The sequence below is a fragment of the Diabrotica undecimpunctata genome, chromosome 2, assembly GCF_040954645.1.
Source record: "Diabrotica undecimpunctata isolate CICGRU chromosome 2, icDiaUnde3, whole genome shotgun sequence".
Classification (NCBI taxonomy): domain Eukaryota; kingdom Metazoa; phylum Arthropoda; class Insecta; order Coleoptera; family Chrysomelidae; genus Diabrotica; species Diabrotica undecimpunctata.
The window spans coordinates 85,481,084-85,493,715 of NC_092804.1; the positions used below are offsets into that span (position 1 = coordinate 85,481,084).

At 32.1% G+C, this 12,632-nt stretch overlaps 1 protein-coding gene across 3 annotated transcripts in view; it reads left to right on the forward strand.

Moving 5' to 3' along the window:
• DCX-EMAP (Doublecortin-domain-containing echinoderm-microtubule-associated protein) overlaps positions 1-12,632 on the forward strand; it is a 1,094,074-nt gene that overhangs the window by 330,803 nt on the left and 750,639 nt on the right. The window contains exon 1 of one of the 3 annotated variants that reach the window (XM_072521391.1): positions 4,533-4,654. The exons of the other annotated variants lie outside the window; for them this stretch is intronic. Coding sequence (XP_072377492.1) covers positions 4,625-4,654 — 30 coding nt within the window. The 5' untranslated portion in view covers positions 4,533-4,624. Of the gene's footprint in view, positions 1-4,532; positions 4,655-12,632 lie in introns of those variants that run through there. 3 annotated transcript variants of the gene reach the window in all.

Below are 12,632 nucleotides of genomic sequence, written 5' to 3' on the forward strand. Positions count from 1 at the left end.
TCGAGTTAATATATCATGTTGAATTGTCTCATTCGACAAATCACTGCATGATTTCTTAAATAAAATTCCCAGGAAAACAAAAACAATATTTAGCAGAAATAGCTTTAAAATTTTTGCGGTAGTCACCAAAATACAATCGATACTTACAAGTACGTAATCTTTAAAAGTAGGTATATTGCAACACATTTAATTTTAAGTCAGTAATATGTGATTAGTATGATCTGTAGCTAATGAACACAGTTCGAAGCCAAACCACACCACCACACGCACTCACACACGCACACGCACACTCACACACGCACACTCACACACGCACACGCATATTCACGCACGCACACGCATACGCACACACGCACACGCATACGCGCACACGCATACGCGCACACGCACACGCATACGCGCACACACACGCACACACACACGCACACACACGCACACACACGCACACACACGCACAAACACGCACACACACGCACACATACACGCACACACACACACGCACACACACGCACACACACGCACACACACACACACACACACACACGTACACACGCACACACATACGCACACACACACACACACACACACACACACACACACAAATACACACACACACACACACACACACACACACACACACACACACACACACACACACACACACACACACACACACACACACACATACACAAACGCACACACACATACACAAGCTCATTTTTATATCATTTTTAAGTCCAAATTCACAACAATGATGTGTTAAAAAATGTATCATATCTTTTATCTTTGCGATTCTACTATGAAGAAATTGATTAATAGTCTAGGCGGGATCTGTTTTGGATTGGACATTTTCCATAGGAAGCTATTTTTTGCTGAAATCCCTTCAGGATGTGCCCATTATCGATAATCACGATATGCGCTAGTCGCAAACCCTGTGCTAAATTTTTTATTTAACAAAATCTGAAAACAATTGAAAATTTCTCATTTTTTTGCTCCTATTTTCGTTTATAATTCGAAAATCATTGATCCTAGAGAAAAAATTATGAGAAGTTAAAAGTTTCGTTATTCAATTTCATACAATATTTGGTTAGCTAGAAATTAAAAATTTAATGTTTGTTGTTGAAAAAATAGCAATAATTTGAAAAAAAGTACAAAAAAATGAAGTTAATCCTTTAAATGTTTTCGACTTTCTAAACTTGACTTACAAGCTCCATATTCCGCCTAGAAAAACATTTATGTTTAAAACGTGTGCTAAATTTCGTTAAGATTGGTCGGATAGGGTTTGCATAACAATTTTGCAATCCAGCCTACTGGAAAAAAATCGCAAATTTTCAAATTTATAGTAGGCCCTAAATAAGGCCCTCAGATAGTGGCAATTTTTTTTCAGATAAAGGAAGGCTCAAACTTTCAAACGCTTTTTGTAAAATTCAAATCGGTTCACTAGGAGAGCCTAGAATTTTTTTTTAAATTTTAAACATTTTTTTTATATATATTAGGCTTATAAACAAATTGAATAACTTTGCGAGCTTTAAACATATCAATTTCAAAATTTATACACTTAAAGAACATTAAAAGACGCTCATTTAAAAAAAAAAAATTATTTGACTTACTGGTTGCCGAGATATTGAAGGTCAAAGTTGGCATACATTTGCCGTGTAACCATAAGTGATAGAGGGCTCGTTTTTAAACAAATATCCTCGTCTTGTCAAGTACTTTTTATATGAAAAGTTTTACGTAATGCGCTTCATGGCTACATCCATAAAAAAGACAAATAAAAAACCGTTTTCGCGTAAAATGTCGCTCGGAATGCATGAGAGGTGGTGGTGGGGGACATTCACTCGAAATGTAAATCGGCGAGTTCAAAATCATAGCGTGCCCTAAAAATTGCATTATCTCGGCTTCTTGTTAACCAATTTTGCTCTTTTTTTTTGAATCGATGTCTCGGACGACAAGGATTTCAAATATCATATTTTCAAATACCATTTTTAATTGTAATTAAAACCATTTAATTTAATTAAAATAAACAATTGTATGTTAAACAAGCTTGCAATTTATACATTGAAGTAAATTTTTACTTTTAGTAAATAAATATGTATTTATAAATTGTTAATAAATAATTTAAAATGTTAAAACAAAGGCGAACGAAAAAAATTTTTTTTTTTCATAAATAAACCTTATTTTGACTCAATCGTTAATAATTTTTTTTAAAGTCTTTCTCTTTTTTTTTGGAAGGATATGTTTAAAGCTCGTAAAGTTATTCAATTTGTTTATAAGCGTAAAAAATGTTTAAAACTTTAAAAAAATTTCTAGGCTTTCCTAGTGAACCGAAAAAATTTGGGACTATCTGAGAGCCTTATTTAGGGCCTACTATAAATTTGAAAATTTACGATTTTTTTCCAGTAGGCTGGATTGCAAAATTATTATGCATAACCTATCCGACCGATTTTAACAAAATTTAGCACACATTTTAAACGTATTAAAAAGTTTTGCTAGGCAAAATATGGAGCTTGTAAGTAAGTTTAGAAAGTCGAAAACATTTAAAGGATTAACTTTATTTTTTTTTTCTTTTTTTCCAATTATTGCTATTTTTTCAACAATAAACATTAAATTTTCAATTTTTAGCTAACCAAATATTGTGTAAAATTGAATAACGAAACTTTTAACTTCTTATAATTTTTTCTCTAGGATTAATATTTTCCGAATTATAAACGAAAATAGGAGCAAATAAATGAGAAATTTTCAATTGTTTTTAGATTTTGTTAAATAAAAAAATTAGCACTGGGTTTGCGACTGGCGCATATCGTGATTATCGATATTGGGGACATCCTGAAGGGATTCCAGTAAAAAAATAGCTTCCTATGAAAAATGTCCATTATGGTCTGAATTTCTACAGATCCCGCCTAGTCTATAAGTACTTTATACAAAGCGCGTATAAAAGGAAATTATTGATATATTCCGTGTAAAGACTGGGCCTGGAATCACATTTTCCAATAATAATTTAGACGTTTAGACCATTAGGAATAATAAAAAATACAAATTCGATAATTTATATTGAGCAGCTATCATTTTAATGTACTGAAACTGAAACATAAAATTTCCTCAACGTTTGTACTCAAAAAGTATAAATATTTATATCTTAGTTGGCCTAAAAACAATAATAAGTATGGTCTTTTTAGAATCGTTTAGATGTGTGTTATATCTGTTGACGTATGTTCATTTCAAACTGAAAGAACCTGTATTAATTTTAAAACTCTAGATGATATAAATATATTCTTTTTTTGTATATTTTATTGCATCGATAAAATATGAATAGAAGTGGTACGTTTCAATGGGTGTTTGCGACTATCGTTATTAAATTTGTCCACAATTAACCTTAATTTCATTTAAAGTTGAGGTCAGCGGGCGTCCCCATTTCTAGCGGTTAACTTGACAGACTTCGACACGCTATAATATACAAGTCCCTTGCACACATTGCCTTGATTAACCTTGGGAACATTTGTCCTTTGATCTAATTGGAGAAAATTATCAAGAAAAATGAGTGGCGAAAATAGCGAAAATTGTTTGAGTCTATATAATTTGACCTATATCAGTCATGAACCTTTTACTGGTCTTAGAGCATTTAATTAAATGACTTTTTTACATGGAATGTAACAATATTAGAAGTTGTCCATCGTTTAAAGGAAGACGTATAATATTTATTAAGGAATTTTACGGCACGCAAACATTTAAGGGGGATTGTTTGATATCTTTGTAAACCGAGCTATATTGAATAAATAAAAAATAACCTTAAACATTAAATTTACCTTAAAATAAATCCTTGATTTACCATTGCTGGTAAAATATATTTCACGAATTTGCAACTCTTTTGGATTATCGCTAGGTACTCTACAGCCAATAATCCACTCCATCCACGGTATGACGTAAGAAGTACGGAAGTAAATTTTTCCATTAGTGAAAATATTCTTTTTCTTGATGTGCCTATCCATGATGAATGTTGGCGATCATCATGGCAATATTTATCTTATCTGCAACAGCGCGGAAAATCTGCACAAACGTTGTGACAGGGCGTACCTGAATTCATTTAGCATAATGTGTCCGAAGTATTGTAACTTTCGAGATTTGATGATCGTCAGTGAAAATATAAAACAAGTAATTTCTAAATTAAATAAAAAAAATATTTTATAACCTTTTGTACATAATAATAAGTTATTTACAGTAAAATATTTTGATAGAACTCATTTGCACTGCACATTTTACGTGGAAATGTTTGTTTGGCTAGCAGCTTTACTTTTTTAACATTAGAGATACTATGTTAACAAGGTTATGCAAAGATTTAGATTTTTAAAGTTTATTTTTATTTTATATTTACCTGCAAAATATTTTTCACGAGATTAGTTATTACCTAGAATTTAATCTAGTTCTAATCAGTGAGCTCTGAGAGATTAACATCGTAAATATTTATTGAATACTTCATAGCCTGTACTTGGGTTTTTGGCCATTCGGAGAAACTGATACCTTACTTTAGATATAATCCCAAACCGGTTGCAAATTAATGATACTCTAATAAGTTTGTCATAGTGGTGCTTGTGATTGGAAAGAGTTTGTTTCTGTGTTGACAGCGGAAATGGCAAGACGTGTTTTGGATATAAATCAAGTAACATCTAATTTGTACGCTTATTTTACTGCTGAAAAAGCCCATGGAGGCAGTAATAATATTTCATTCAGTTTAATACATTTATTTAAACATACTTTTTAACAAAGGCTGCAAGGATCAACAATATCCAAAAAAACCCATGTTCTAACAACAACCTTGACAAGTAGTGACAACTGACAACGAGTCTCCATACATTGTACCTAGAGCCCCGTGACCGTAATCATAACCTACTGATATGACATATTTCCCCTTACATTTGATAGTCCTTAAAACGCACTGGAGCCCTTTTGAGTCTAGCGCTAGTTCTATTTTCAGCATTCATCTGGGAGGTTGACGGTTCCTCTACTCCACAACTCTGATTCCCAGATGAGGAGTTTAATGATCTATCATTATGTGCAAAATCAGTAATCTTCTTAATTTCCGCTTTAATTACGGAAGGCCTCAAGTGATAACTGTTTCGCCTGACCATTTTCCCATTTTCTTTCTGGACTAAATAAGATCTGAGTGCCTCATCTACTTTTTCCAGAATTTTACCTGGTTTCCATTCTCTACCCTCTCTGACACCTACATTCTCTCCTGGCACTATTTCTCTTCTTACCTTGGTGTTTCTATCATAATAATTTTTATATTCGTTTCTTTTTTCCTCTAGTTTCTCCCACTCTTCCTTTAGATTTATGTTTTTGTGCTTTTTATTTGATGGTAGCTTCGATCTAAGAACCCTGTTAGTCACTAATTGGGCCGGTGTTTTATCTGTTCCATTTATTGGAGTATTGCGATACTCCAGGAGTGCCATATCTAAGTCGTCACAATTTCTAAGCATGTTTTTTGCAATTTGAACGGCTCGTTCTGCCTGTCCATTAAACCGTGGATAGCGGGGACTGGACGTTACAAACCGAAAATCTCAGTCTTAAGCAAATTGCTGACTTTGTAGGGTATTCCGTGTGTTGAAAAAATTTTCTTTAACTCCTTGATGACCACCTGAAAAGTTTTTAAATTAATTGTCACTATATCGAGCCATGTAGAAAAATAATCGATCAGAACTAGATATGACTGTCCACCATAATCTAATATATCACTTGCTACCTTTTCAAAAGGTGCTTGAGGCAACTCTCTAATAGTGGTTCTTTAGCATCGTGACTTTTAAATATCCCACACTTGCTACAATTTCTTACCCAGTCTTCTATACTTTTGTTCATTTGTGGCCAATGTAATATCTGTCTTGCTCTATGTTGGGTTTTTTGAATGCCAAAATAACTCCAATGCATTAATCTTAGCATGCCCACTCTCAATATTTTTGGGACTATAACTCTGTCTTTGTAAAATATTAGTCCGTCAAGTAAATATAGTTCATTTCTTATATAATAATAATACCTAATTGAATCTCTTACTCTTAACAAGGTTTTGGGCGACCCTTGTATACAATATTTCTTTACTAGTTTCAGAACCTCATCAGCATCCACTTCAGTCCTAAATTGCTCTCTCTTCTCATCAGTCATGTCAATAGTATGAACTATTTCTGTCATAAATTTATCATCATCCACTTCATCTTTTATAAAATTCCTCGATAATAAATCTGCCACATGCATGAACTTGCCTGGCTTAAATTTTACCTCTATGTCTTATTTAGATAATCTTACCCTAATCCTTTGTAATTTCGGCCACATTATGTCCGCAATGCTTTTATGTATTAATGCTTCCAAAGGCTTATGGTCAGAATCAATTTGCACTTTCCTTCCGTAGATAAAATTGTGAAATTTATTGCATGCATATAGGATTGCTAAGAACTCCTTTTCAATTTGACTCATTTTTATTATTATATGACTTTATTATTATTTGACTCATTAATACTACTGTCAGTCTGTATCACGGTTGGTAACTTCTCATTGAAATTGGCAAGCACACTACTTGACATAATTACTTCTGTTATTTTATTTAGTGCATCAAAATGTCTATATGTCCATACCCATGCATTCTTTTTTTTTTAAGAGTTCTCTTAAGGGCGTGGAAATCTCTGACAAGTTTGGAATGAATGCCCTTAAATAATTTACCATTCCCAAAATTTGTTGTATTTCCTTTTTATTTTCCGGACCCTTCAATCTTCTTATCGCTTCTACTTTTTTGTTGTCATCTCTCATCCCATCTTTATCAAAGATATGACCCAAGTATCTAACACTTTCAACGCAATATTGTATTTTGTTTGGGTTAAATTTCACGTTTAGTTCTCTAGCCCTATCTTAGACCTTATTTAGTGTATTATTATGCTCTTTTATTGACCCACCACAAATTAATAGATCATCGAAGTAGACTATACAACCTGGAATATCTGCAAAATTTTCAGAATTTAATTGCTGGAAGTAGTCAGGTGCTATGTTAAGACCAAATGGCAGGCGGCAAAATTTATATGTGCCAAATATAGTGCCAAAAGCACATAAATTACTGAATTGCTCATCCAGTTCTACTTAGTAAAAACCCTCCTTAAAATCTAGAACTGTAAAAAATGACTTACCCTGTAACATTGAACGAATCTCATCAACAGTAGGTATTATACAAAAATTCCCGTTCCAATGCCTTGTTCAGGTCACGAGGATATAGGCAGATACGTAATGATTTATCAGTTTTCTCAACAATTACCAGGTTACTAAGCCACTGCGTATGACCATCAACCTTTGCTATGATTCCTTGCTTTTCAAGATCAATTAGTTGATTATTAAGTTTAGGCTTGATTGTAAGTGGGACTCTACGAGGTGACCTAGCCACTGGCACTGCATTTTCTTTAAGCTTTCAACTACATTTTTTCTGAAATTTACCTAAACCTGAAACAACATCCTTATTCATTTCTACAAATTTTTCATTAGAATGCAGTGGTATGTTATCAATTTTATTAATTAAATCAAGCTCTATGGTAGAACATAAACCCAAGATAGGTGTTGATCTTTCCTTTACAACAACAAAATCTAATAAATGATCAATATTTTTATATTTACAGACAAGTTTTATTATACCCAAAGGAATGATCTTAAAACCACCATATGTATCAAGTATGACCTTAGTTTATTTTAATTCATTAATTTTGCAAACTTTTTCAACAGAAACCTTGGGTAAAATGTTAACCTATGCCCCTGTATTCATTTTAAAAGGTATATCAATGTTATTAATTTTTAAATTTTCCATTCAGTCTTTATTATTTTTATTCTTAATTTCATTAACAGTGATTGATGAAATCATGAAATCGTCTACTTCATTATTTTCACTTTCTTCCACTTGTACCTCTCTTACTGACCTACCATGATAACACACTTTATCAAAATGTCCATATTTACCACACTTTCTACACTTTTTTCCATATGCTGGACACCTCCTTGGTCCATGGACACTCCCACAGTTTCTGCAGTTAAATTCACCTCTAGAACTTGCACCCCTGACTAATTGGACTGAATTATGCCCCTGCTTGAGTTTACTTCCAAGTGATTCAATTTTCACCTTCTCTAAGCTGTTCTGAACTTCTTTTATTTGAGCTTGGGATACTTCATGCATTTTACATATTTCAATAGCTTTAGTCAGATCTAAATTAATTGTTTTTAACATGCTTTATTGTGCATCCTTACTATTGGTGCCTAATACTATTCCATCTCTTACCATTGAAAATGCTTTAACACCAAACTCACAATTTCTGACTTTATTTTTTAAATCTGTTAAAAAGTGGTCAAAAGGCTCTCCTTCTTCTTGAATGCGCTTATAACACAAATATCTTTCATAAACCACGTTTTTTCTAGGGGTGACATAAAACTCAAATGCTTCCAATACATCTGCTAGCTTTCCTTGTTGGAGCTCTGTTAATTCCAAACTGTTATAAATCTCAATGACTTCTTCTCCAATTAAATTGAATAAAATTGCTACCTTAACTTCATCACTTTTACCACTTTTTCCTGATGCCATCAGATATATTTCAAAACTTTGCTTAAATCGTTTAAAATTTTCGGCCACATTGCCTTCAAATGATAATGGATTTGGTAACCTTGCTTCCATGATTTTCGTTTAATTTCCACTAGACTGCGCCAAGTAATAATATTTCAATGAATTTAACACATTTATGTAAACATACTTTTTAACAAAGTCTACAAGAATCAACAATATCCAAAAACCCATGTTCTAACAACAACCTTGACAAGTAGTGACAACTGACAACAAGTCTTCATACATTGTGCCTAGAGCCCCGTGACCGTAACCATAACCTACTGATATGACAGAGGCCCTTTACGACCAGGTTCAATCTGTACATAAAAGTATGTGTAATGCATTGTGTATTAGTGAGATAAAAGTGAGATAAAACTCAAGTCAGTTTTGAATAACAGAAAAAGTGTAAATAGTAAACTAGAGGTCACACATTGTAAACCTAGACCAAACCCTAAGATTAAAGATCCTTCCAAGGTTTGTAAGTTTGAAATTCGAGATATTAGGTACCTATATAAGAAATGCGTGAAAAGAAAGAATGAGAGTATAAAACACACCGATACTGAGGAAAAGAGACATATTTTATTTCATGCGAGTGGAAAACATGGTTTTATTGATGAAGCGGATCTTGTGTTTTCGTCAAAATTAACATCAGCCCATTATGACGATAACATGAATACGGAGATGTCTGTGAAACGGTTGAAAGAAAAACTGCTTCCAAGTTTCCATGAACCTTCTGTTATAGTTTTGGATAATGCCCGATACCTTTCGGACCATTATAAAAAAGCGACCAACAAATTCCTGGGCAATAAATAAAATAAAATAATGGTTAACGAATAAAAATATTTAATTTTCTCAGGATTCTTTCAAGCCAGAATTACTACAAGCTAAAAGTAGTGAAAAAACAAAAATATTTATAAAAGACGAGATTAAACATAGTTTTGAACATAATCTGTTAAGACTGTCTACTTACCATTGTGAATTCAATCCTTTTGATCATATTTGGGGAATATGCAAAACTCACAACGATAACTATATTGGACGTAACGGTTATAGTGACACAACAGTTTTGAAAGACATGACAGGAAGCAATATTCCTTCTTCAGCAATTTGGAAAAAAAGTGTGCGGAAATGTAAAAAGTTAATAAAAGAATGTTGAATGCGTAAAAATCGCATCAAAGTAATTAACCCAGTCATCATATACATCCAAAAGAATACCGACGACAGTGATTATGATTATGGATCTAATTCTTGATTACACTGTAAGGCTATATGTTTTGATTTTTTCATTAAGAAAAATTTCGAGTGTTATTGATATTATTTTATCAGTAAATACTTACGACTACAGTTTAAAATAATATAATTTGCAATTTTCTTCTATTTCTGCACCAATAATTGTATATTTTTCTGAATGAATGTAAAATACATCATCAGTTAAAACCGTATTTTTGCTTCGACGGTGCTTCAAATATCAGTCGCCAATTCGTTGAATGTACTATAATTATTATTTAGACTTTGTGTTAAGTTCCAACGACATTTGATGAGAGTTTTTTTTTATTGTTATAACACCGAATCACTTTAGAAACCCATTATAGTTTTTAATTGCTAAATTTTCCAGAAATATGTCTACATACATCTAAGATAATGTATAATCTATGGATATGTCAATGTTTATGTTGCAAGTATTTTTTAAAATTTAATCTTTGTATCTTTTTCTGTTTTGTTTTTCAAGATATTGCTGACAATTCCATAAAATTATATGTCGTATTACATCCTAAAGACTTAAGTACTTAAAATTTCGTAACAATCATTATAAAATACATTGTTTTTGTTTTGTTGACATTTTCATTTGATAAGTCTCACAAAAAGTTGCAGTTACTACTCGTATATTCCTTTTTGTAGTTTATCTTTAATTTCGCCAACTAACACCAGTTGTCTGCCTATAAACGAGAGATAATTAAAAATAGAATTTTTATTAAGATATATTTTACTTCATCATAATGGCTTTCTTTTCCCGCTTTGTGTTGTCTACAGATCTAATGAAAATGCTTGGAGAAATACCGCAACCCTTATAAACTACTTATTACTTATTTAATCATTAAGCCGTGTTTACGCTAGTGTCTACGCTTTCAATCCCGCTATTCCACGTACTTGTTGGTGTGTCTTTTCTTCGTTTTTTGTCTGCTTCTTATCCCTACAAAGCATATGACCGAACCACGCAAGTTGTCTTTGTTTGACTTTGTCTAAGTTTAAAACAGTATTACATTGTTCTCGTATAAAGTATATAAATCTATTTTAGAAGAACTACATAGAAATTTATTTATTAAATGCAACACTAAAATTAATAGCCAAAGTAAAAACAAATAATCCTAATAAAATTATAACACTACTAGAACAAGGTTTTCGTTAAGATCATGCACTGACACTATATTTATAATGATATAAGTGTAAGAATGCATTTGATAGGGTCGAATGAAGGAAAGGAGTTATTCACTTATTATACGTAAGAGGCACTACCCTATCACCAAAATAAAAGTAAAAATGTACTGACACAATTGAAGCTACCAAAGAAACAATATGGAGAAATAAAAATATCGGAAAAGAAATGAAAGACCAAATTTAAAAAACATGACCTGATACTTAGAGAACCAAAATAATGCTAGAAACAGCAGAGATGAAAACCCATACAAAAAGTCGATTGTAAGTGACTGTGGGACAGAGCTAGAAGGTGGAGAAAATCAAAAACTCGGTAAGAAATGGAAGAGTAAAAGGGAACGATCATATAAGCCGAATGATAACAAATAGAGTAGTAAAGACGGCGAGACACGGTTACCCAATAGGAAGACGATCAGTCGGAACACCACAAAAAAGATGGAACGACAACTTACTGGACGCACATTAAAAATTCGTGAACAGATTCGTGTCTACACAAACAGAAAAAGAAGAAGAAGTAATTGCAATTAAGTTAAAAATAGAACACGTCTTATTGCTTTTTTTAATATCATAATTTGGATTTCTTTAGTGGTTATAGACGTAAAGTTCTGAAAAAAAAATCAATGATATGTGTATCACAAAAGTTTTAGGTAAGATTAAAATCATAAACACAAGCTAATAAATTGTACTTATAAAAGGGTTTCTTTTATACGACATTAAATAATTCCCAAGTTTTTAAAGTAATAAAAAATAAGAAACAAATAATGGATCGAATTTTTGAATATAGGTAAATATTTAAAATGTATTTATGAAAGAATTGGTAAGATTTTGCTAACATCGAGTTTTATAGATCTCTGTAAGAACTAAAAAATGCTAACTGCAGATGCCATACACTTTTTACATCAATACCGACAACTTTAGTATCCAAAGAAACGTTTAACCCCTTAATTATCTACGTCGAATCGCAAATCTTATCACGATATCCTTGACTACGCTGTATTAGCAGTTAAACTTTTTAATGAAACTTTGGAAACATCGAAAACTCTCCTTGTGATTGCAGTTGGAGGTCACTTGGTCACACGATGGAAACCCTTCTCTTTCATAACTGCTTGTTTATATACACGCAGGATCGGCATTACTTCGAACATGGAAAGAAAATTGAAAATTTCACTTACGAAACTACTTTTTAATTAATGTTCAATACGTTTCAAATTAATTGGGGGAAGCTATTTTTTTCCTGCAGTAAATTATATCATAGTTCAAAATATAATCAAATACAAATATATGTTATGTATATATTTACTACAGTGATAACGTTAATACAGAAGCGTGCCCCAATTAATTCACACCATATAATAATCTATAATAATGCTAAAACCATCAGTAACTTACATAAAACTACTTAAAACAATAATAGCAATACTGAATACTCATAAGAACTTTTCCGAACAAATTTCAAAAACGCTATCTAGATATAACATAAACGTTGGAAATAATCAACCACAAATATCCAATAAATATTTTATGAAATTTAACCCTATTATCAGTACATAGAGTCACTGAGATTAAGTTCATAAAATAAAAAATAAAGACT